Source organism: Marmota flaviventris, chromosome 8 (genome assembly GCF_047511675.1).
Source record: "Marmota flaviventris isolate mMarFla1 chromosome 8, mMarFla1.hap1, whole genome shotgun sequence".
NCBI classification, from domain to species: Eukaryota; Metazoa; Chordata; class Mammalia; order Rodentia; family Sciuridae; genus Marmota; species Marmota flaviventris.
The window spans coordinates 53,990,911-54,018,556 of NC_092505.1; the positions used below are offsets into that span (position 1 = coordinate 53,990,911).

The window sequence follows — 27,646 nt, forward strand, 5'->3', positions numbered from 1 at the left end:
TCAATCCCTGGTACAAACAAAACAAAACAAAAACACTGTGGAAAAACTAGATACAATGAACAATCCTTCAATTGGTGAATGTATAAATAATCTGTAGGACTGCTGTTCCCAGTGTGGGCCCTTGAGACTGTGTGGATAGCCATGGCTTTGTCCAAGGCTTTGTCTGGTGGGCACAAGGAAGACAACTCACATCACCAGCAGGGCACCCAGGTACAGACAAAGGGACACAAGCAGCAGAAGGAACAGCCAGATGTTCAGATGCCCCAAGCTGTTGTTCACCAGCCTACAGTGGTGGTCAAATTCCTAGGGGAGAAGAGGCAGACCTCGAGGGTCTATCTGACCTGACTTCCATCACCCCTAAATGCTCAGGCCTCCTCCAACGCAGCCCTCAAGGCTGCCTGCTCTTGGCCCTACACACTGGTTCCCATCTCAGGGAGAACCTGATGTTTCCTTGGTTAGAGCACAGTTAGGACCCCATGGCTCATCAGGTCACCTGTCCCGAGTGAGGTCTTTAGAGACAAGACCTGCCTGGTGTCACCTGGAGCAGTATATAACAACTCTGGGCCTCCGTTTTCTCAGATACTGGATGAGGATGAAAAAAACATTCTTGCCCAACCAGCGGCCTGCCCTTGTGAACCCGAGCAGGGTGGGCACATCAGACAAACGCACTCAGAACCCAGGAAACCCTCCAACTGGGACACCCAGACCAAGACATGCAATGATCCCCAGGACAGGGCAGCAGTCAGCTTGAAGACTGGGAATCTACTATCAGCAAGCCAGGGGAGGGGACAGTCACTGCCTTTCCTCCCCCTGACTCCACCAGGCTCAGCACAGAGGGGATGCCCTTTGCATGTCAGCACCTGTGCAAGCAAGGCCAGCCTCCCAGGACAGGTGCAGAACTGGAGGCAATAACAGATGTAAGTGACCAAGAGTGTCTGGGAGCCACTTTTAGGAGACTGGGAAGATGGTCTCATACCCACCTGTGGCCCACATATGCTGTGAGTTTCCTAGTCCTGACCAGGTGTCCAGGGATAGATTGGTGACTGGACAGGGAGGTGGAGCACTCACCTCCACACAGATGTTACAGCTGGGACAGTTTAAGGTCCTGGGTGGGCAGTGGGAGGATCAATGTGGGCTCCAGGTCATTTGAAAGGTCCTTTGATATATCCAGGCCACATATGCTGCCTCAGGGTCCTGCTTGAAGGAGCCTGGCATGGGAAGAGGTTTGGGCAGTGACAAGATCCCCTTCTATCACTCTGCTGCTCAGGGCAGTCTCATAGCTGGAATGCAGGCAGTGTTGTTAGAGAGGGACCTGCCTTTGGCTGTCTTCCTGCCATTATGCAACTAAGCCTTCCTACAGCAAAACATCAAACAGGGTATTGAAATTTATTTCTAGATACTGTGCCTGGTCTTAAAATGAAACCATGATGTTAGCCGCAGGAAGAACGTTGGTAGCTCTTGTGCTATTTAGCTCCAACTTAAGTGTATAAAGTTTTGAGAACATTTTACTTTTGATATTCTTCCCAGGGTAAACATAAACCCTTTCTAGTCAGTGCTATAGAGATATTGTCAAGAGTAAAAGAATACAATTTTGCTGTTGTCTGGGATGGACTGTTGGATGGATTATCTTCTATGTTGAAATACATATATTTACATTGCAATAAAGAAGCTCAAATGAAACAATGAAATAATGAAATTGAGGGCAGAATTACAACCCTGGGTACTGGCCTCCAAATACTTCACCACTTTGAAGTTGGAAAAAAATATTCTTAGTAGCATTCTGACTTTTCCAGGTGAAACTGTCCTATACATACAAAATTTGAATGTGTGATTTCACTTAAAACGTTTGTCCTGACTCAGAGACCTGATTCAAAACCAACCAATTCAAGCACATGCATAATCCTTCTCTTGGATTGCTTTACGAATAAGAGAGGACAGATTTTTCTTTTAATAGAACAAGAATTTTATGCAGAATCTGAACTCTACTGTTCCTCATTGAGTGGGAGGAAAGGAGTGGAGGAGTTTAGAAGGCTCTTTGAAGGAGAAGCCAAGTTATTAGAGCAAGCTCCAGGTTCTTTGAGACTCCTCTTCCTGTCTTTCACTGGGCACAGTCAGTACTTCCACTGCCTGTCCACCTGGGAGGAAGGCAAAGCATGGAGAGATGGGAGAGGAGGGAGGGAGGCAACTGAGCATTTGAACATATGTCCTTGATTTAAGTGTGCATGGGTGTATGATTGGCAGATGGGGAATAGACTGATAACATTTGACTTTGAAAATGACTTTGACCCCTGCTACACTAAAACTTGCTTTACCAGTTTGGAACACAAATATGCCCGCATCTGTTTGTAAAGTTCTAACTAATCACTATGCCACCCCACAGGCAAGTTCATGGGAAATGTTGTTTCCTTCAGGACTTCCCACTGGGTTTGCCCAAGAATTCTCTCCAGCTCTCTCTGCCTTTAGGAGCTTGGTGCTGGCAAAAGAGAGGAAGGAAGAAACCCACAGGGTCCTTCCTGAGGAGACCCCCTGCTTCCCTCAGTCTTTCACACCAAACAGTGCAGGGAGCCCACGCTTGGGGAAGACTGGGGTCCTTTTGTTTTCTGACTGCATATGCTGCTTCTCCTGGCCTCTCTATGGGAGCTTGTAGGGAGGTGGAAGGAGCGACTTGGGGTGCTTTCCTGCCAGCTGACCCCACACTTGGTCATCTCAACCCACCAGAGAACTTCCAACATGTGACTTTTCAAAAGGAAGAAATCAGGATTGCTTTTGAGCTCCCTGGCCTCTGCAAATTTGCCATCCCTGTCCCTCAGGTAGGGCAGTGGGGTGCAGGAGGGACACACACCTGGCTAAGAAAATCTCCAAGTCTGTAAACAATCAGAGGTGTAACTCTTCTCCTTGACTATGGAAAATTCTGTCTATGGTAGAAAGCTTTCACAAGACATAGTGGACCTGTGATGTTTTACTGTTTTACTTCCCAGAGATTTTTGAGGCTTGAGGCAAGGGCTAGTAAGAGGGAAAGCAATTTACCTTGACCTCAGAGCACTGCCCCAAGTAGAAGAGCCATCTGGTAGAAGCAACATTAGTTTTAGAGTCTGTGTGCTTAGGTATGTGCAACTAACTCAGAACTTTGCCTCTCAACACTGCTTTTTTTTTTTTTTTCACTAAAATGCTATGTTAAAATGTTCAATCCTATAGGAAAGAATCAAGAACAGTACAATATTGTGTGCTCCATAATCTGTATACTTTTCTATATGTATGTGATGTCAAGCAAAAATGAAGATTAGCATGACACCCATATATTATTCAGGTAAATTCATCAATTTTAATATTTTGCTATGTAATTATCTTGTACCACCATACTAATATCACTTTGAGGAAATTTGATATTGATATGAAACTACTATCAGGTATATAGTCCATATTCAAATTTTCCTAAATCCATTTTAGCTGGATTTTTTAAATATACAGGATATGATCAAGGATCACATGTTACATTTTGTTGTCATTTTTCTTTAGAATCTTGTAATCTATAATGGTTTTCTGACATTTGTTTTTTATACAACACTGACATTGTGGAAGTGTCCTGGATAGTTGTTTTGCAGAATTTGAATGTTTCTGATTGCCTCCTCATGATCTGTTTTAGGCAAAACATTTTCTACAAGAATTGGACAGATGATACTTATTTCATGGAGTAGGGGTTGGGAAACTTAACATCTGTTGTCCAGTACAGGTAATGTTGAACTTTGATCATTCAGTTAGCATGATGCTGTTTCATTGAGAAGTTAAAGTGTTGGCATCCAGGTTTCTCCTGACTTACTGCGTATGGAAAGAGTCCATTGAGAGAACATTCTAAATAATAATAACTAGAAGGAACAAACCTTTTAGCTTCTAGCTATCATAAGGTCAACTTTATTTCTTCTATTCTCCTTGGATTCCTTATAGGATTTCACTCTCATCCAAAGCACTTCCCTGGCATAAACACACCAGGACATGTATTCTAGCTGCTGTGGACAACAGGTAGACAAGTATTCAAGCTGCCACCATCGGTGACCAGCTGGTTGTTTGTAACACTGACTCCCATTTGTCTAGAGGTCTGCATTATCCTCATTGGCTTGAAGATGTTCTTTGATTCAACCTGGCCCATCTGGCCAGCCTAGAGAGAGCCTCTCCTGGTTCTCCAGCCTCCACATACTCCCGAGCCTCTCTCTGCCCAGCCTCTTTAAAGAGTCAGGCATATATTTGTTCCCTCTCAGGAATCACAGATGATTGGATCAAAGATACAGCTCACCTTCCACGCTAATCTCATAGACATGACTCAAGATTGAATACATAGTAAACACACAAAGACAGAGATGTTTCAAAATAAAGAAAAAGGAGAAAAGGTTCTGTGAAGTTGAAGGAAGAGAATAGAAACCATCTGATATGAACATCATAGAGGAAAATGTTTGGATAAAATGAACAGAGCCTTAGTGAGCTGAAGGGTTATATCCAAAAGTCCCCAAATACATGGAATCCTAACCTCAGAAGGAGAAGACAGATGTAATGGAACAGGAGTGGAAAAGAACATTTAACAGAATACGGACGAGATTTGTTCAAAAATTTGCAAAATACATAAATTTACACATTCTAGATATACATAGCCCCCCAACACAGTCTATATACAAAGAAAACAGACCTGAGTGCATACAAATCAAATGGCTAAAAACTGAATACCAAAATTTTTTGAAAGCAGCCAGAGAAAAAGGATACATTACATATAAATAATAATGGTTGGATTTTTTCCAGAAGCCATACAGGTCAGAAGATAGTGAGAGGGATCTTTAAAGTGCTGAAAGAGACTTCTGGTTTCAGTTCCAACATGTGAAGAGCTTGGAAGTTGTGACTTCTAGCTTTATAACAGGAACAAATGGAAAACCAGCAACTTTTACATCCCAACCATGGAACTGAGGTAGCAGGGCACACTGCCACCATGAAACCTGGAGAAAGAGGTGAATCCAGGGTCATGGGACAGCTCTGTTCCCCTGAAGCAGAAGCCACGGGAGCCATCAACTGGTAGGAACACCTAATGGTAATTCGGATAAATTGCTGGTAAATTAGTGTGAGAGTGAGAAACTCCTGGGTCACAGCACTAGAGAGCCCCCGCCCCTCAGGCATCCTCCAGGAACCTTACCTAGCTTCTCTTGCTGAAGAGCCAATGAAGATACCCTCATGGCTCAGGCAGGGGTTGGAGAAAGGTAACCATTGTGAAAAGAGCAACCATTCTCTAGAACAGAAACCTACTCTCTAAGGACAAGGACTTCACCAGAGCCTTGTCCCTCGAGGGGGAAGGTGTTTCTCCTACTCCAGGCTCTTGTCTCATGCAAGGTGCTAGTGGTGGTGGAAAATGAGGAAACACAGTGAAAGTCACACTCCAGCAATGCAGGCTCACTGAACACCATGATCTAATCATAGACCACAGAATCCTTCCTTCCTCTCTACTGTGCCACTATACCAAAAAGCCTCCAGCACAACTCTAGAGAATTACAGCTGAAAGAGTTGAAGACACAAATTCTTTCTGGGCAAGAAATGAAAATAAACACATTTTAGGAATCTGAAAGTTTCTGGCCTCTTTGGTGACAGAAAACACTAAACATGACCGAACTTCTAGACAGATGAGCACAAAATCTCACCAAATAAATGGCCTATTTACCTCAGTTCCTATTATTCAGTACACTATGTCTAGCTTTCAATCAAAAATAATTATAAGGCATACATACTAAAAAGCAAGAAGAAAGAAAGTCTAAGGTCATAAAGCGAGCATTAGAATGAGAGACCCTCAGATGATGAGGCTGTGGGAATTATCAGATAGGGAACCTGAAACAACTATGATTGAGATGCTAAGGGTTATAGAGAGTTATAGCTGAACAAGAATATTAAAGAAAAGATAGATAATGTAAGCTGATGATGGAAATGGTAAACAAGAAAAAAAAGGAAAGACTGGAGATCAAAATGACTAAGATGAATGCTTAACACCTTTGATGGGCTCACCAGTATCCTGGACATGACTGGGGAGAATATTAGTGGACTTGCAGGTAGGTTAGAAGAAACTTCTTAGGTAAAATTGCAATGAGAAAAGAAAAATTGAAACAGAAAATTTAAGAACAACGGGGCAATTGCAAAAGATAAACACACGTGCAGTTGGAATAGGAGGAGGAGAAGCAAAATAGAACAGAGTTGAGGAAAGACTTCGAGTAATAATGATGGAAAACTTTTATGAAGTAATAGATACAGGGAGTTCTGAGAACATCAAACAAGGCAAATACCCAAAATCTACACCTAGCATCTTTCAAATTGCCGAAAATCAAAGCCAAAGAGATGGTGTTTAAAGAAATGGATAATCTTACTCATAGAGGAGCCAAGATAAGAATCTTAGTGGACTTCTCCTAAAATGTGCTAGAAAGAGAGTTGTGTAAAATTTTGAAGTGTTGAAAGGAAAACCCACCAGCCTATAATCCTCTATCCAGTGTATCATGGTTTGATATGGTGTGTCCTCCCAAAAGCTCATGCGGGAGACATGCAGGAATGTCAAAGGTGGAACAGTTGGATTGTGAGAGTGGTAGCCTAATCATTAGATGAATCCACTGTTAAGGATTAACCCAGTGATATGTGTAGACAGGTGGGTCAGTAACTAGGGGCATGCCTTTGGGGCTTGTATTTTGTTCCTGGTGAACTGAAGCGCTCTCTCTCTCTCTCTCTCTCTCTCTCTCTCTCTCTCTCTCTCCTGGCTGTCATGTTCTGAGCTGCTTTCCTCTGCCACCTTCTGCCCTCATGTTCTGACTCAGCTTGAGCCCAGCACTATGGAGTCAGCTGACCATGGACTGAACCTCTGAAAATGTGAGCTAAAATAAATTTTTCCTCCTCTAAATTGTTTCTTGTTGGGTATTTTGGTCACAGTGATACAAAAGCTGACTTGTGAAATTATTCTTCAAAAGTGAAGCAGAAATAGAGTTCCTCACATAAACAAAAACAAAGGGAATTTATCACCAGCAACCTGCTCCGAGCAAACGTTCAAACAAGTTCTTCAAGGAGAAGAAAAATGATGTAGATCAGAATCCTGGATCTACATAAAGAAAAGGAGAGCACTGGAGAAGAAATAAAAGTGAAATGCCATCTTTTCTTTATTTTATTCCTGATATAAAAGATAACCATGTGTTTAGAGCAGTAACAGTAACCATATATTGGGTGATTATAGCATAGGAAAAAGTGAAATTAATGAGAGCAATATCATAGGGTACCTGCCCTACACGTGAAAGGGTGGAGTATTATTTGAGGATGTTCTTATATTCTTATGATGTACATTGCAAACTCTGGGGCAACCACTAAACGTCTGATAAAGGAGGATAGTTGATATTCTAAGAGAGGGGATAAAACAAAATCATATAAAATGCTCATATAACCAGAGAAATGGGAAAATACGTAAAGAACAAAGGTAAAATAGAGAAAGCAGTTATAAATACAACAAATACTACTCCAACTCTACCAATAATCACTTTAAATGTGACTAGTCTAAATATGCCAATTAAAACAAAAAGTGTCAAACTGAATAAAGAAACAAGACTCCACCATATATTGTTTATAAGAAAGCTACTTTGATTATGAAGACCCAGATTCAATTAGAGATGCACTATACCAACTAATCAATGGGAATCTGCAATAGCTATATTAATTTTACATAAAGTACATTTCAGAATATGGAAAATTATCAGGGATAAAGAGGGACAAACTCCAAGAAGACACAGAATTCTAAATATGTAAGCATTTAGCAACAGAAATCTAAATATGTGACACCAAAACTGATATAACTCAAGGAGAAATTGAGAAAATTCACTACTATAGTTGGAAACTTCCAAACACTTCTGTCAGGGCTTGATAGATGAAGCAGGCAAAAAATCAATAAGGATATTGTTCCCTGAATGGCACTGTCAATCAACCTGATCTTATTGAAATTCAGAAATACTCTACCCCAAAGGAATAGAGTACACATTCTTTTCAAGTTTACATAAAATTCAGAAAGGCACACCATGTCCTGTGTCATAAAATAGTCATCAATAAATTTAAGAGGTTAGAAATTAAAAAAAAAATCTTCTTATATAACAATGAAATTAATCTGAAAATCACCAATAGAAGAGAACTGAAAATCCCCAAATATTTGGGAATTCAATAATACATTTGTAAATAACATATGAGTAAAAATAGTCTAAAGGGTAATTTTTGAATATTTTGATTTAAACAGAAGAAATTACAATTTATCAAAATTACACAATTTATCCAATGAACTGTGTAAGCATTTAGTGCACTTAGGGGAATTTATAGCACTGAAGACACAGACAAAAGAAGAGGGAGCTAAACTCAGTAATCTAGCTTTTAGAAGCCAAAGCCAAAAGAGCAATTTAAGCCTAAAGCAAGGAAAAAGAAAAAAAAAAAAAAAGGAAAAATCAATAAAATTAAAAACAATAGAAAAGTTATTACAAACCACTCTATGCCCACAAATTTGATAATTTAACTTGAAAAACTAAACTACTCAAACTCACACAAGGAGAAATAGACAATGTGAACAGGTTTGTTTCTATTAAGGAAAATAAATGAAAAGCCAACAACCTTCTAAAAGAGAAAACATCGGGTTTCTTTGGCTTTGCTGGTGAATTCTATGAAAAATTTGAAAAAATAAATGACCTCAATGGTGATTTCTCCATCATCTCTTCCAGAATATACTGGTTCATCAATTTGAATAAGTGTGCCATACTAACAAAAGGTGTCATAATAAGGCCAGCTGGGTGTAGAGCATAGGAGAACTATGTCTTTATATCCATGCAATTTTTCTTTAAATAAAAACTGTTCTAAAATAAAAGTTTATTTTTTTAAACAAGAGCTGAAAGGAAAAATTTTCAAACCAGAATTCTATATCAAGCCAAAAAAAACCCAAATGACTACATTAACATGAATACATATTATGTGTGTATATATGTATATACTTTATATGTGCATACACTTTGTATATTGAAATACATATATAAAGTATTAAGAGAAAATGGAGACAATTTTTGATAAAGCTGGGCGAACCCATCACCAGCAGACCTGTACTCCAAGAAACACTAAATGAAGGTCTCTGGACTAAAGGAAGTGGTACCAGTAGATGATCAGATCCTCAGAAAGATATGAGTGTCAGAAATGGTAACTATGTAAATTATGCAGGATCATAGTTTCAAACTATCACTTTTTCTCTTAATTCATTTAAAAAATATCCTACAGTTTAAAGAAAAATGACAGCATTGTATGGTGGCATTTATCAGGTATGGAAATGGAATTCTTGTCAAAACTGTGGCATATAATAAGAGGTTAAAGTTAGTATGGACTGGGCGAGTGTGGTGGCATGTGTCTGCAATCCCAGTGACTCAGGCTGAGGCAGGAGTATCAAAGCCAGCTTCAGCAACTTAGCAAGGCCCTAAGAAATCTACTGAGACCCTGTCTCTAAAAACTTAAAAAAAAAAAAGGGCTGGGGATGTGGCTCAGTAATTAAGTGCCCCTGGGTTCCCCCCTGGTACCAAAAAAATTAAAAATAAAAAAATAGTATGGACTTAGAAGTTTTTTACATTTTAAATAAAAACATTAACTCTAAGTTGATGGTTAAAATTTAAGATTACAGAAAAGGAATAATAAGAGCAAAGGTCAGATGATACAAACAGGAAACAAAGTGCAAACTATGAGGCCTAAGTCCAAATATATCAGTATTACATTGGACAGAATGAATTAAACCCCAGTTAGAAGGCAGAATTATCAGAATGGGTTAAAAAAAATCAAGAACTAATCATGTCTACAAGAGATATGCTTAAAATCTAAAGATACAGATTGAAAATTAAAGAATCCAGAAAATGATAATGCAAAAATAAAGAACGAAAAGTTGGAACTGCTGTATTAATATCAGATAAAATAAACTGCAAAAGTATTACCATAAATAGAAATCCCGAAGAAAGATACGACAATAATTAATGCTCCTGAACCCAGTAACAGAGCTTCAAAATATATAAAGCAAAAATCAACAGAATGAAAGGAAGAAACAGTTACCAACCATCGTGGGAGATTTTGATACCTGTCTCTCAGTAAATACATAAAATGGGCAAAAACATTAATAAACACATAGAAGGTTGGAGCAACAGTATCAAATACCTCAGCCTAACTGACTTTATAGAATACAACACCCAACAACTACAGAACTCCCCTTCCCTTTAAGGGCACTTCATACTTTCATTGAAACAGATCATATTCTGGGCCATAAAACAATATTCCTTACCAATGAATTGGATGGATTCAAACTCAGAAGCTTCTTCTCAGCAAAGGGAATGATCAATAATGTGAAGAGAGAGCCCACAGAGTGGCAGAACATCTTTACTACACGTACATCAGATAGAGCACTAAATTCCAGGATATATAAAGATCTCAAAAATCTTAACACCCCAAAACCAAATAACCCAATCAATAAACAGACTAAGGAACTGAGCAGACAATTCTCAGAAGAGGGACGTTCATCAACAAATATGTGAAAAATGTTCAACATCTCTAGCAGATGAAGAAAGTCAGAAAGTTTGTGTTGCAGAGATGAATAAATGTATATATTTATGAAAAAAAAAACATCTCTGGCAATTAGAGGAATACAAATCAAAACTACTCTCAGATTTCATCTCACTTCAGTCAGAATGGCAATTATCAAGAAGACAAGCAAAAATAAAAGTTGGTGAGGATGTGGGGGAAAAGACACACTCATAGATTGCTGGTGGGACTGGAAACTGATGTAACCATCATGGAAAGCAGTATGGAGATTTCCTAAGAAAACTTGGGATGGAACCACCATTTGACCCAGTTATCCCACTTCTCAGTCTATTTCCAATGGACTTAAAATCAGCATACTACAGTGACGCAGCCACATCAATGCTATAAAGTAGCTAAACTCACAAGAGTTATACTATGGAACCATCCTAGGTGTCTTCAACAGATGAACGGATAAAGAAAATGTGGTCAATATGTGCACAATGGAATATTACTCAGTTTTAAAGAAGAACAAAGTGATGGTATCTGCCAGTAAATGAGTGGAAGTGGAGAATATCATACTAAGCAAAATAGGCCAATTCCAAAAACCAAAATCTAAATGTTTTCTCTGATATATTGACACTAATTCACAATAAGGAGAGTGGCTATGGAAGAATAAAGTTACTTTGGATTAGGCAGAGGGGAGGGAAAGGAGGGGAGCCAGGTATGGGGTGGGAAGAAGAGTAGACATTATTACCCCAGGTGCATGTGTGACCACATGACTGATGTGATTCTACATCCAGTACAACCAGAAAAATGAGAAGCTATACTCCATTTGTGTATGATGTGTCAAAGTGCCTCCTACTGCCATGTATAACTAATTAGAACAAATAAAAGAAAAAAAAAAAAAGAATGGTGGCAGCCAGGGGGTGGAGGAGGAGGAATGGGAGTTCTTACTTACATGGTGGCAGAGCTTCTGTTTGGAGGGACAAAACTGTTCTGGAAACAGAAGGTTGTACAATATTGTGAGTGTAATTAATGCCTCTGAGTTGTCCACTTAACATGGCTAAAATGGCAAATTTTATGATACAAGTCTTTTAAAACAATGAACACTTTAATTATTAAATTTTTAACATTTTCTTTTCCAGAAAATCAAAAGAGTAGGATGACATTTCAGTAGTTTTTCTGGAGAACCTCCTTGGCCGCCAAGATGTATGGCGTTAAACTTGTGAGTGGTTTCGCCATATTCAGGAATGGGTGCTGCCAAAGAGAGGAAACAAAAAGTGCATAATTTAGAAGCAAAACATGTTCTTTCAACTAAGGCCTGAAGACTACTTATGAATACAATTGACTTAAACAACCCATATTTTAATACCTGCCCAAACCTCTCATAATCACAACCATAACTTTCATAAATTATTTTGAAAACAGTTGTTTTTAATTGTTCTAAAGATCGACAGTTAAACAGCCCATTAATACACTCACACCAGCACCAAATGGACACAATATTGGATAATACACAAAAACAAAATATCTCGAAATTAAACTTTTACTCCTGGCAGATGAAACCCTAAAATGTAGCAGCTGCCTTATTGGTAGTGATCAATGAACAGTGAAATGAAAACTTTCTGTTGGTTATTCAAAAAGAGTCAATATTTCCCCCAAGTCACATCATTTCCAAATTTACCTCTAGTAATTCCTTGGCTGAACCTCTCTTGTCCACCTCCACTTCAAGACATTTATTCAAGAAGTCCAGGAATGCCGGGGAAACTTTTTGCGTGTTTGCAAGTCCTGGCGCTCCATTGGTGGCAATGAGGTGTAAGGCCTAAAAATAGAACAACATCTGTGACATTCTTTTTATGGGGGGGGGGGTGTGGAATACTGAGGGTTGAACCCAGAGTGGCTTTACCTGTGAGCTACATCCCTAACCCTTCTTTTTAATTTTTGAGATAGGGTCTCACCAAATTATTGAGGCTGGCCTTAAACTTGTGTTCCTCCCTCTTTAGCCTCCCCAGTCACTGGGATTACAGGTGTGCAACCATTGGGTATAGCATTTATGACATTTTTAAGGTAGCTCAACAAGTTATAATGTAATTTATCAAGTTTATGGAACTGTGTGTGTGTGTGTGTGTGTGTGTGTGTGTGTGTGTGTGTGGTGTTGGAACCCAGGGCCTTGTGCATGCTGGGAAAGCACTCTACCACTGAACAACATTGCCAGCCCCTCTGAATTCTGCAAAGACAATCACTATAAATACTACAGTGAGTAAAATGAGGTTATCATTATCTCTTCCTGCTTGAATTTTGTATCCTCCCTCCTTCCCTTCCTTTATTGTTTCTTCTCCTCCTCCTCCTGCTTAGACTTCCCTCCTTTCCTTCTTCACTCCTTTCTTTGTCCCCTGCCCTGCCCTTTCTTTGTAGGGATGGTGCAGGATTTGAGCCCAGGAATATGCTAGGCAAATAAGTGCTTTACCACTGAGCTATACACCAGCCCTCTTGTCATTTATTTGCAGACAGGGTATCTCTAAGTTGCCCAGGCAGGCTCCAACTTGAGATCCTCCTGCCTGAGCCTCTCCAGAAGATGAGATTACAGGTGTGTGCCCCCAGGCCTGGCAGCTTCATCTTTTCTGGGTTGAAGTACAAATGCAATACATTTGCTTAAAGAAAACAAAATCAACAACAACAAAAACCCCACCTGGGGTGCATAAAAGTATATAGAAAGATGGTGACAATCCTACGACCCATGTGGACTATCTTGTTAAACCTTCGCAAGCTTTTTAAAAGTCACATTTCAAAACAATTTGGATCTACTGAAACTCTCTTCCTTCAAAAGCTATATGCCAGCTTCATCATTCCTGAGAACTGACCATAAAAACATTCTAATGGCTAAACTGAATGGTGCCTTAATATGGGTATTTTCATAATTTAACCAGTCCCCTTTAGAAAATCTTTGTATTCTTTAATTTTTATTATTACCTTTAAGTTTCTAGAAATGAAATTATTTCTAATAATGGATTTTTTTGTATAACCACAGAGACCCTCGCTGAGTTGCCTGTGAGACAGGAGGAACACTTTAAGGGATCTCACTGACTTTCTTCAAAACAGAAAAGACAAACTGCAAATGCTTTTTCCAAATGCATACTGGATCTTAAAATGTGGATCCTGAAATGTTCCCATGTTGGCCCCTCATTTTCTTGTTATTGATATCTTGCATCACAGTGCAATATACTTACTACAATGATAACTATGTGTATACATATCTATATATTAATACACTTTTGTTGTTTTTTGGCAGTGCTGGGCCTTGAACCCAGGGGACTCATGCATGCTGGGCAAGCACTCTACCACAAATGAACAAATACGGATATACTGACACTTGATATTAGAGTTACTCTTTGTATTGTATTATATAATTCTGTGGGTTTTGAAAAATGAATAATGTCATGTGTCTACCCTTATAACATCATACTGAATACATTCCACTGTGCCTGGCCAACAATTCCAATTTTCCCACATTCTCACCAGCACTGATTATTGTCTGACATTCGGTGTAAAGGGGTGTCCTGTGGTTCTGATTTGGATTTCCTTAATTACTAATGGTATTGGGCCACATATGATAAAGCTTTTTCAGAGGAGTCATCTTGCTTTCCTCTTTTCTGGACCTTGGGGATCAGAGGCTGAAGTTCAAAGTGGATAACCTGGTTTCTATATCCAGGGTACTTAAATGGGTAAGAAAAGTACCTTCACTGTGTAGAGAGAGGCACATACCTAGGAGACTTCAACTATGTAGAAAGGTGAGTCCATGCTTACTTACACCCCAAACAGGAAACCATACAGCGAATAACAAACACCTACACTCTTTAGCTAACACGGTCAGCTCTGTAACTCAGAAGCAGTGTGACTTGTAGATACAAAGTAAGGGCAGAGGTTAGATTTTATCAAGATTTGATCCTAAATTCTTGGCCAATGAACAACACAAGGAAGTTCCAACTACACTTTAAGGGAAAGTATTGTTCTTGCAGTGAAGCTGGTGTTACACTGGTCTTACCTGTATGGGATATTCTTTCATGTATGGAGGCTCTCCTTCCAGCATCTCAATGGCCATGATCCCTAGTGACCAGATGTCGATTTTAGGGCCATAAGCTTTCCCCAGCACCATTTCTGGTGCCATCCAGTAGGGTGTTCCAAGCATGCCAGTGCATGTATTCTGCTCAGGGGTGAGATGAGCACAAAACCCAAAGTTGTCTAAGAAACAAAAACAAAACATCTAGAGTTAATAGCTTCCAGATATGGTTTTGTAAAAGAGTTCACCTCAGATGACATAATTGCATTTGGACTATTTTATTTAAAGAATTTAATAATAAAGTCGTCCAGACTGAGATTAGAATATTTTGGTGATGTTATATACTGCCACTTTTTGCTGCTTCTTCCTACAAAAGAGTGCAAATTATTAGGTGGGCTTTTGTTCTCAATAATACATTTTATCCTAAAAATTTTAGTAAAACTGAAGGAGGTTTATTTAAGAGATCCTTCCATATTAGTGCATTTATCTGCCTCATTTTAAAAACTATAATATATTATGGTGTATTAACACAGCAAATTACCATCTCTTCACTGTTTGATATTGAAGACAGTTTTAGTTTTTCTTTACCATGTTGCATAGAATATCCTTTTACTAATTGTGGTGCTTATATTTAGTAATTCTATAGGAGTGAATACTGAAAAGAGCAACTGTTAGGTAAAATAATATTTACAATAAAAAGGAGTGTTTATAAAAGCCAGGTACCATTCAAGCACCTTGTAAAAATATCTAATCCTCATGATAACCCTATGAAATAGGTAAGTTTAAAAGGTAAGTTTAAAAAATTTGTTCTGGGTAATTTCCTTTTTTTAAATTTTTATTCTTTTTGATGGTGCTTAACTACTGAGCCACATCCCCACGCTTTTCAAATATTTTATTTTGAGACAGGGTCTCACACTAAGTTGCTTTAGGACCTTGCTAAATTGCTGAGGCTGGCTTTGAACTTGTGATCCTCCTGCCTCAGCCTCCAAACCACTGTAGTACAGGTGTGCTCCACTAATCCCAGCCCCAGGTATGCTTACTATTTAAATTATTCCACTAATCCCAGCCCCAGATATGCTTACTATTTAAATTATTATGACATATATGTTTTTAGTTAATTCACTCTAAGATTATTCATCTAGTAAGTGGCAGAGTCACCACAAAACATGATCCAAAAAGTCTAATTCCATTTTCATATGTCTCCACCAACAATGTATATGATTATCTATTCCCAACTTGCCCACTAAGATAATTTAAAGGTAGAATCTTTTATTTTGATGACATGATTGAGTAACTTTTACAGGATGTACTTTAATAGCTCTGCTTGACTCCTCCAGAGGGCATGGCAGGAAACCAGAGATCACTTTGTTTTGCATGACTCTGCTGTGTCTCCTTCTGAAGAACATTAGAAAAGTAGGATGTCTTCCTTGTCATCCTTGAGGTCAGGGTCATACAGCCCTCTCCTGAAAAGGCTATCCTGAGTAAAACTCAGAGAATGCTGAAGAGTACCATGAGAAAAACTAACAGATGGCGGAAACAAATGCAAATTGATCTCTAAGGCAGCATCCACACTAGCACAGGCCCAGGCACTGCTTCTTAGTCCTTTACATGTTTAACCTCCAAAAAAATCCTGAGATTGGTTCTATTATCTTCCTCAGTGAATAAATGAGAAAAGACACACAAAGAGATTAACTTGCCCAAAATTACTGTGCAAGTAGTGGCACCTCTGCTATTTAAACCCAGTTCAGTTCCCAGCTCATAGTCTTTACCACTAGATTCTAGCCCCCTCTTCCATATTTTAATTTTCAAAAATATTAACAAAGGGTTTTTTTAATTTAAAAGGGAGGAAAGCATAATAGAAAATAAACAATGAATGCTTTTCCTTCACTTGTTACTCACCAAGTTTGACGGATCCTTCCATCCCCAAAAGTATGTTGTCGCTTTTGATGTTGCGGTGAATCACATCATTGGCATGTAAAAACTCCAATGCCTGTAAGCACTGAACACAAGAAGACACGTATCAATGAAACAGTCCTGGAAAGTTCCATTCACTAGCTCACACAGAGTCATTATAGCAGTAGTTGTGGCCTGAGCACTGTTTGTAGTCTTCAGCCAAAGACCCTGCAATACTTAACATTTATAAAGAAAAACATCCCTCATATGCAAAGTTCTGAAGACATAATACCTTAATTAATAAGAAGATACCCTCCCACACTCTGATCTCAACTAGAGGCATTATTAAATAATGTCTTACTAAGCCCTTTTTTTTTCCCCAGTGATTTTTTTTTTAAGACAAGGCTTTTCTATGTTGCCCAGGCTGGCCTCAAACAATCCTCCTGCCTCAGCTTCCTGTGCAGCTAAGACTGCAGACACCTGCCTTGTGCCCAACTCATCCACCACTGATTATTTTCCTTTTCTTTCTTTTTTTTTCTTTTTCAGTGCTGTGAATCAAACCCAGCGCACTATGTATGCTAGGCAAACTGAGCTACATCCCCTGTCTCTACCATGGATTTTTAAAACTTATGGTCTCTTATAAAATGAAGGATATGTCCATATAATATCTAGGCCTTTTCAGGTTTAAATGCCTAGTAGTACACAGCACTTGGTAAACGAGCCTAAATTCTTTAGAAATTATTTCCACAGTAGAGGATAAACTTGTGGTTATTTGCACTTGAAACCTAAGGTACTCAGAAGTCTCATCATTGTGAGCCACTAAGAGAAGCAGGCAAGATGGAGGGTGGTCTGGTTGCATTGAGGGGGGTCGTCAATATAATGTTCTGTCCTCTTCATTTCTTCTCTGGTAGATTTTAGGTCAAGCTATCTCCACAGCCTGACACCAACCAGGAAAATATATGGCTAGGGGTAGAGTTCAGTGTAAAGCCCAGCATGTTTGAGGTCCTAGGTCTGATCCCCAGAGCCGAAACAAAGAAACAAAATAACCACCACAATTAAAAACAAATAAATAAAATAATGTTATTGTGTCCATCTACAATTAAAAATATTTTTTTAAAGTGAAGATAAATTACCCCCTTCCTTAAATACTAGAATAAAGTGAGATTTAAAAAATTCTTTGCCCCATGGTTTTTGAATACAAAATTCACTTGGGAAAAGTGAGTTGTATTTTTATTCTCATTCCCATCAGAGTAGAACAACAAAGTCTGTACATTATTTGTAACTAGTAAAAATACCATTCCAAATATTGTACTATTATACAAAGAAAAACCATATAAATGGTATTTTCATGTTATATTTTCCAGACATTTAATCAGATTCTTGAAAAGAATAAAGCCAGAGAAAAATACTTATACAAAAAGTAGAAATAAACTAGTCACAAGTTAAAATTTTGGGCACATAAAAGAAACCCCAAGTGAATGCAGTTAGAACAACTCCTAAAGTAGACTTTATATCAACTATGAAAAAATTGAGAAAAACAAAGTATTAATGGATAAATTCTTAAGTTTTAATTAGTTTTTTAAGTAACCAAATATACTCTGTTAAGAAATATTATATTCACTATGTTTTACACCATAGTCCCTCATAAACTTTAATAATTTTGTCATTTATGACAATGATCCTGTGGCATCAAGACAAAGTAGAATCAGTTTCAGTGACAATAAGCAAATAATTATCCCAAGTCCCCTCTATAGAACAAGTTATGGAGAGACAGATGGAACTTGTTTTGGGCTTATACTTAGGCAATTTGGAAAACTTTACTAGCTTAAGCAAAAAGAAATTCATTAAAAAATATAAAGAAACCACCAGTTCCTTCACCTTCCGTGAGCTCGATAAAGCCAGAGGCTGACTTACTGATATTAAAGATAAATGTGCCTTGTTTGTCTGTAACAGTTCTAGTTCCCAATTTATTTTGGGAAGGGGGTGCAAGTAGGGGTGGGTGCCAGAAAAGGGACACTGGAGATTTAATCCGGAGAGACTTTACCACTGAGTGACATCTCCAGCCCTTTTTACATTTTAATTTGAGACCCGGTCTCACTAAGTTGCTTAGGGCCTCCCTATATTGCTGAGGTTGGCCTTGAACTTGCAAATCCTCCTGTCTCAGCCTCCTGAGTCAGTGGGATTACAGACATGCACCACCACACCTGGCTGAGTGGTATATTTTTAAAAGCACCCTACTTTGTTCTCAAAAGTGCACTGTCTAGATGATAAACTATTGTGATGGCTATAAGGAGATTGCAGGTGAATTTAGTTCTTCAAAGACCCTAACCAGGCATGCGTGTAACCCCAGCTACACCAGAGGTGGAAGTAGGAGGATCACAAGTTTGAGGCCAAGCTAGGCAACTTTTGAGATTGTCTCTAAATAAATAAATAAGTAAATAGGACTGGAGATGTAGCTCAGTGGTGGAGCACCCCTGGATTCAATCCCCAATTTGGCAAAGGAATAAAAAAGGGCCTAAACCCCATTCCTAAGGTATCCCTACACATGAAGGCCTGAAATGCTCATCTGAGATGAAACAGTATGGGATAACTTGCAGAGGATGTGTACAACCAAAATTCCCTGTGCAGAACAACTTTCCTTTAATTCATCTCTTGCTGACCACACATCACCCTGCTTTATCTCAAAGAAAGCAAACTCACCTCTCTGCACACAGCAGCAATCTGTGCCTCATCCATGCAGGTTTCGGTTACAACATCAGTGAGTGGCCCGCCCTCAAGGTACTCAGTCACTAAAAACAAGTCATCTCCGACCAGGTAACTAGAAACAGAACATACAAAACATACCTTTTATTTTTTTAAACATATGACACTCTTTGTTCAAGAGTTCAAATATTAAGCGTCATATTAATAAAACTACAGAGCTGATAGTTTGAGAGCTAAGAAGAAAACTGGAAAGTTACTATGTAATAGCACAAAAAAGTCCAAGGGCCATTATGATATTCATTATGATTTTTAAGTCATAGTTGGCCCATAATAGTAGTCTCGGTGTATAGTTTGGAGTTTTCCAACCAAAATAACCCTTTCACATAGGGATTATTGGTCTTGTTTTACAGATACAGAGACAGAGGCTTGGAGAGGTTGAAGGAACTCATCTAAGATCACATAGAAAGTGACAGAATCAGCATCTGAAGTCAAGTTCTAATGATTCCAACTCCTATGGCTTATCTTAACCAGCATTCCATGCTGACTTGAAATATTATTTTAAAAAGCAGAGAAATGTACCTAAAAATTTATTTCCATGAATGCAGACCTCCAGACCCCATGATTAGGGCTAAAGTCTCAAAATATATTATCATCTCTCCATCCTAAACAAATTTATATGTGGAAGAAAATCACCTTGTAACCATAATGCAATCACCAGTATCATTTTTTACTAGTCATCTTTCATTCATATATTTGAAAACTTTTTTAAAATATTGAATAATATACTTAATTTTCCATTCCATCTTTTTTTAAAAAAAAAAAAAAACATCAATTGCTAATCTATACTAGCTTTTTATTTTTTGGTGTAGGGTACCAGGGATTAAACTCAGAGGCACTCAATCACTGAGCCACATCTCCAGCCCTATTTTGTATTTTATTTAGAGACAGGGTCTCCTTCAATTGCTTAGTGCCTCACTGTTGTTGTTGAACTCACAATCCTCCTGCCTCAGCCTCCCTAGTCACTGAGATTACAGGTGTGCACCACGGCACTTGGCCTACATGAGCCAAAAGATAAACATATACAATTTGCCATGAAGAACAGCATTTGAAATAAAACTGATGCAAATGTTTAAGAATTGTCTGCTGATCAGCTCTGTGGGTTAAGACATGAATCCCATTTGACCATTTCTTAATGTTTTAGCTTCTGTTCATTTGCATGAATATACACATCATCAGCAATGTGCTTCATTTAGATGCCTGCTCTCACTTGCCAAGTAGTATCCTTGTGGCAAAAGCACCTTCTAACTTGGAGTAGGCTAGTTTCACCTCTCCTCTTTCTCTTTTAAGTTTACTTCTCACTATTGACACTTCAAAGTGGCTATCCTTCATGGAACCACCAGACTATAAATTTCCATATTTTTATCCTAATGTTTAAAAGAACTTCAAACGTATTTACCTGTCCAAGAAGTGAATTATGTTGGGGTTCTTTAGTTCTTTCATCACCAAAAGTTCATTAAGGATCAGTTCCTTATGTGAGTGTTTCTTTAAGTCAATCTGTTTAATCATAACCTATAATGGAAACAGAATTGAAAAAAATGGTTTTCCTAGTTCTCTTAGAAAGTAACAAACACCAACCAGTCACTAATTTATAGTAACACATGATATTACATAGTGAGATTATAGCTGACAAAAAATTAATATTTTCACTTGCACACTGACTATGCTCAGTGTTTTATACTACCTGAACCCTAAATATGTTCAGATTTATCTTGAAGTTGATTAACCAACCTAAGATCAGTCCAGTGCCAGGAATTAACCCTCTTTTCACTCCAACCTGGGAAAACATTTTTTTAAAATATTTGCTTATTTATGACATAATTCCTTCTTTGTTCACCCTCATGTGAGAATGGCTATAAAATTATATAGATTAATTCTTGCAACATATATCCAACTAAAAAGTATATTCCTATTGATTATGCTGAGCTTTATCTAGTTTTTCTCCTAAACAAAAAGCTAATAGAACATCTAGAAGTATGAAAAAGTTGCTACCTTTTTCCCCAGAGCCACATCAATAGCAATAAAAACCGTACCAGAAAACCTAGGGGAAACAAGACACAGTCAGAATTCAGATTTTTAAATCACTGCCATTTATAATAGCCAAGGACTTTACCCTTCTCACGGTTAATTTTTAGATTTAGCATCTTAAAAACAGGAAAAGGAAAGGGAAAAGAGGAGGTAATCTTGTAGCTAAAACTTTGATTTGCAATATTTCAGACCTACAAAAATATAGGGGAAAAGATAAAGAAAAGAGTGAATAACAGACACTCATTCTGACAGCTCCCTGCTTAAGAAACAAACAACTGCACCTGGAAGTTTCTGGTGTGCCCTTGCCTGCAGCGTTCTCCCTCCACCTCAGGGAACCTGCATTGGGTGTTCATCCTGTATTTGATGTGCGACTTTCTAAGTGCTTTCCTATACTTTCAATTATGAAGTTGTTTAGGTATTTCTCCTCAATTTGCTTTTAAAAATTCATCTGACTGGCATGGTGGCACACACCTGTAAAGAGGCTTGAGAAGTAAACTAGTTCAGTGGTGAAGCACCTCTGGGTTCAATCCCCAGGACCACAAATAAACTAATATAATTCACCTGGATTTCTGATACCTATCCACATACATAGGCATGATTCTTATTCACTCATTATTAATTATTCAACATATTATCATGTTCAAAATATTCAGTTGATTTTCAATTTTTTGTTAGCATTAAAATCAGTGCTGAACTGAATTTAGTTGTTAAAAAAGAAATTAAGGATGTTTCCAAAAATTCTCATTCTAAATCCTACTAATTCTCTCTAAGTTCATAGAACATTTTCTAGAGATTAGTAACAATAAAAATTCAAGATGCTCATTTGCTCTAAAGCAATACAGGAAAGAGCTTAGCATAGTTTAAAAACAAATTACTGAACAAAATCAGAGTGGCAGACTCAAAGATCAATACTCAATAATAGGATTCAAAAACATTTTGGGTATTTATTTATTTATTTAGTACTGGGATTGAACCCCAGGGGTACCTTAGCACTGAGCTAACTCCCCAGTCCTTTTTATCTTAGGTTTTAACTAAATTGCTGAGGCTGGCTGAAAACTTGCCATCCTCCTAACTCAGCCTCCTGAGTTGCTGGGATTATAGGTGTGCACCAGCAAGCCCAGATCAATGTGTGGGTTTTTGCTTTGCTTTGCTTTGCTTTGCTTTTGTTTTGCAATGCCAGGGATGGAAGCCAAGACCTCATGTAATTCAGACACATGCTCTACACTGAACTTCATACCCAGCCCCAAGTTAAGAGATTTTATGGCCTATAATCCTGCAATAAAGTTGGCTTTTAAACATGTCATGGGCAACTTTTCCATCTAATAACCCCTTACATCTATGAGAAATAACATTCAAGAAGAAACAATGATGTAAAGTCATTGTTAACATGTAGGGTTTTTGAACAATTGCATTATGTATTTACACAATAAGGTACCACTCATAGAATATAGTGAGTTCTTATGTTGGTGTGGGGGAGGGAGGAGAGCTTATGTTGAATACCCAGTAAGTAGTGAATATTATAACAATACAATCATAAACACTTACTTTTGTCCAATTTTTTCATATCTTGTATATTTTGTTTTAGGGTCACCGATGCTCACCATAGTTCCTATTTTAAACAAAAACAACATTGAAAGTTCAGTCAAGCATTTTAAAAACAAATTAATTTTACTATCACCATTCCTTTTAATAAACTCTACTGATTTTCAAACACATCAAGTTTCAACAATAAATGGTTCCAAACAAAACACTGAAGAAACTTAAGAAAAGCAAAAGTGTGTTCGAAACAAGAAGACACATACTCTCCATTAGGTTGGGACTCCTAATCAATCACTTTCTCAAACATCATGACATTTCAGAACAATTGAATGTTCTAGTCTGCACATGCTTGAAATCCCAAATAACCAGGAGCTGAGGCAAAAGAATCACAAGCTGGAGACCAGTCTTGGAAACTCAGTGAGACCCTGTCTCCAAACAAAAAAAAAAATGAAATGGATTGGGGTGTAGCTCAGTGGTAAAGCACCCCTAGGTTCAAAAACAAACAACAACTTGGCAATTCATGGGAAATTCTGCACTCTACTTTTCTTCCTCACTGCATGTATTATACACTAATGATAAATTATGAAACAACTATCAGTAATAATAAATGAATGATAGCCAAATGAATAATCCTAACTGACTTTTCTGACTATTCTAGGATATCTTTTTTCAATATATTTAGGAAATCACCTCCTACTACAGACATTACTCTACTATGGAATAATCATATATCTGTTTTAGCAATGTTCAAAGTAATGACCAAGAAATGGTAAAATTAGGAGGTTGGATATAAAACCCTAGTGTGAATTCTGATGACCAGTAAAGTCAAAATGTAAGAAAATCACATTAAAAATTCACTTACTCAATATAAAAGAAGACAGGGCCATGTCAAGGAAACTCACATAAATAATCTTATGTAGGTAATTCAATCTCAAGTTAGCTACTAAGATTCAAGCCAAGAAGCTAAGGGCATAAAGACAGGGGATGTGATAACTAAAGGTCACAAATGAATAGTCACACCTAAACTAATTTAGTTTATTTTTTAAAGCAGCAGCCCTATATACAAATATCTCTAGGATGTCACAGTTAAAGCAGTTTTATATTGGAAAATACTGAGGAATCCAGAACAAATAAACGTTGAATACGTAAGTGCTTATAACACCCACCTCTAAAGTATTTTTCCTTGAGCTTTTACATCACATTGTTCTTTATAACTATAGTTAGTGGGGGCTTGTAATCAGACATTATTGTTACCTCCTTCCTGGAACTGTTTACATTATTTATAATGCTTGATTCAGGCCACTGATATTAAGTGATTTTAAAGAGACATGGAAAACATGTTTTTCCTTTAAATATATTTTATGACTAAATATTTCTATTTTGAAAAGCTATAGGTCTGGACAAATATATACAAACCTCCTTTGATAAGGTTTCCAACTGTGTCCATGTTCATACCCTTTACATTTGGCTCATAGGAAATAGTATTGCTCCTGAAGGGACTGACTTCACTATCAATGCATAATATATTTCAAATGCAATAACAAAAAAATGAATAATATTTTGCCTTCACTTTTTGGGGGTGGTACTGGCGGTAGAATCCAGGGGCACTTTACCTCTGAGCTATGTGCCCAGCCCTTTATATCTTATTTTGAGACACAGTCTCACTAAGTTACCCAGACTGACCTTGAACTTGAAATCTTCTGCCTCAATCTCCTAAATTGCTGGGATTATAGTCATGTGCCACCATGCCCAGCTCACTACATTTGAACTGAAGCCATTACTTCTATAAGAAACAGTTTTTCTGCCTTAGCTAAAATAAATGGTATATATTTCAATTCAACTGGGTTTTTTTTGCAGTGCTGTGGAAGGCTTGAGGGCCTTACATACACCAGGCAAGTGCTCTGCTACTGAGCTCTATCCCAGACTTGGGGCAAATGTTTTAAGAAATGTTAACTCATAAATAATATGAAAAGTAGATAACATACTTATTTTCGCCACAATCTCCTCATTGGTCCAATTTGTGTTCTTTTTCTGTTTTTTTGAAGACTTGGCACCACTGCTGACAGTCGCGTCACCAAGAGGTGCAGGAAGAGCATCAGATATAGACTGTGTGGAAATATGCAGAGATATGGTTCATGACTGAGATTTGAAAAAAAAATATTTTCAGGTATTCTTACTGGAACACTATTCAGAGAGTTCCTTAATTTTTAACCAAAACTAAGTTATTTTTTCTTGTTGTTCTAAGGAATGCCATGCTTTCAGACTTAGAAAAAAACATGTAGTGAAAAAAATGTGAAACATTTTTCTTTGCCATAGCATGAATGTATTTAAAAGTGTAACTAGCAGCTGGATGCAGCAGTGCATGCCTGTAATCCCAGCAACTGAGAGACTGAGACAGGAGGATTCCAAGTTCAAAACCAGCCTCAACAACTTAGCGAGACCCTGTCTCAAAATAAAAAATAATGAAGAGGGCTGGTAATGTGGCTCAGTGGTTAAGTGTCCCTGGATTCAATCCAAAGGGCCAAAAAAAAAAAAAAAAAAAAATATATATATATATATATATATATATATATCTAGCAAAATAGCAGGCCTATGAATAAAATTTCTATGTGCCCAGATCCAAAATAGTATAACAGGGTCTAGGGGTGTAGCTCGGTGGTAGGGTGCTTTCTTAGCATGTGTGAAGTCCTGGGTTGGAGCCTCAGCACCACAGAAAAAATAACTACATAAAACAAATGTATTGTGTCCATCTACAACTAAAAATATTTTTTAAAGTTAAAAAAAATATAATAGTAAAACAACATAGCAGCACACTTTAAAACTAATGTTTTTCATAAAAAGAGAAAATGCAAAAGACTAGAAATCTTGACGATGAAATAACTAGTCTCCACAAAACATTTTACACAAATATAATGCCTACTCTCCCTCTTTCACTTCAAGGAGCCAGTTGTAAGACGAATATAGAAAACACAGCCATCTGTCATGAGATGGGAATCCAATGGCAGTCCTCCCAGCCACCTCATCACAGTCCAGCCCCCTTAGTACTTCTCTCCCTGGCTCCATCTGAGCTCATTACTGTTGAAATTCTCCTCAGCTGGGGAGGAATTTCACTCTCAACTGTATTTAGAATGCCATCAAGGCTTTGAGAGAAATGTCAAAATGGGAAATAAAATACATAATCTGGGGAAGAGGAAAGATCTAAGTTTTAGGTAAAAGAGTTACCCACATTATGAAACAGAGAAAAAAACAGGGAAATAGGGGGCTGGGGATGTGGCTCAAGGGGTAGCGTGCTCGCCTGGCGTGCATGCGGCCCGGGTTCAATCCTCAGCACCACATACGAACAAAGATGTTGTGTCCACCAAAAGCTACAAAATAAATATTAAAAAATTCTCTAAAAAACAACAACAACAACAAAAACAGAGAAATAGATGACCTTTCTGGAAAAGGGGGCAAAACATGGAAAGAAGAAATCTAGTGAGTTATGTATTCTAACCTTTAAAGAAGCCATAGATTTTTATTTTTCAAAAAAGTGGTTTGTGATGAGTACTCTTTAGGTAAAAATTTTAATTTATTCTTAAATTAATTTTCTCATAGTAAAATATTTTAAACCTGAAGGCTTTTTGAAATTATCTCTGAAAGTCAAACACAAACAGCTGTTTCTTGAAACACACATGCACAGATGTGCACACCAGGTTATTAGTCACTCACTGGTCTTGTATGATCAGGTCGTGGGGCTGTGAAAGGCTGCACCCCTCCATCACCATCATCTTCCTCCATTACTATAGCTGATGTTTCCGGCCCCTTGGTGTTCAGCTGTGTTCAGGAGCAAAGGAAGACAAGCCAGGAACAGTCAAAGATTAAAATGTGACCAGGTCTCTTTTTTTTAAACAAACTTTAAGAAGTTATTTTTTCCATAGCTAATTTTTAAATGATTAAAACACACTGGTTCCAATATAATCAATTAAAAAGTAAAGGTGATTTTCTGAAATATGGAAAATTAAATAAACATATATGATAAACATTCTTGAGTACTAGTTAGAAACATTAAATACTTCTTTACCTCTTATTTTAGAAAGTAAAATAAAAACAGATTTGTTTTGGTAACCTTAATTAGAACAAGAACTATAAGAAATAAGTCAACTTACTGCTGGTGTTCCAGAAGGGAAGCAATCCTTCTCTGAAAATGAAAGAGAAAGGAATGTTAACAATTCACCAGAGAAAACTCTTCTATGACAAAAAGAAAAATAATATAAAAGAGGAGCAAGTGAAATGTCTTAAAACTGATTTCATTTTGACTACTCTAGAAATATGATAGTAATAGGAACATAAAAATAATAATTTATATAAGACTCAGCTACTAATTCTATAATCTTAATGAAACCTTAAAAATACATTTTGAAAAACCTGAATTGATCATTCAAATGATTGAATTTCATGGTATGTAAATTATACTTCAATCAAGTTATTAAAATGTAATGGAGTCCTGGCCTGGTAATTCCATGCCTATAATCCAAGTGGCTCAAGAGGCAGAGACAGAAGGATCTTGAGTTCAAAGCCAGCCTCAGCAATTTAGTTGGTGCTTAGAAACTCAATTCGACCCTGCCTCTAAATAAAATACAAAATAGAGCTGGGGATGTGCCGCAGTCTGGCTGGGCACAATCAGGAGCCACTTGTCAAAAGAAACTAACTTTATTTTTAGAACCACACACGCCAAACAAAACAGCCTCTCAGGAAAAACCCTCAGAGCCTCAACTGCCACCACCGGCTTTCCACAAGCCTCTCTCTCCCCTACAAGCTTCTCTCCAC

General features: G+C 37.7%; 1 protein-coding gene across 1 annotated transcript in view; it reads right to left on the reverse strand.

Moving 5' to 3' along the window:
- Positions 1-11,655: 11,655 nt before the first annotated feature.
- The window catches only part of LOC139706656 (serine/threonine-protein kinase PAK 2-like), a 30,421-nt gene continuing 14,430 nt past the window's right edge, over positions 11,656-27,646 (reverse strand). The window contains 11 exon segments of the mRNA XM_071614900.1: positions 11,656-11,820; positions 12,248-12,385; positions 14,606-14,802; positions 16,520-16,619; positions 19,214-19,331; positions 20,673-20,785; positions 21,266-21,314; positions 22,847-22,910; positions 24,826-24,979; positions 26,549-26,653; positions 26,986-27,017. Coding sequence (XP_071471001.1) covers positions 11,734-11,820; positions 12,248-12,385; positions 14,606-14,802; positions 16,520-16,619; positions 19,214-19,331; positions 20,673-20,785; positions 21,266-21,314; positions 22,847-22,910; positions 24,826-24,979; positions 26,549-26,653; positions 26,986-27,017 — 1,157 coding nt within the window. The 3' untranslated portion in view covers positions 11,656-11,733.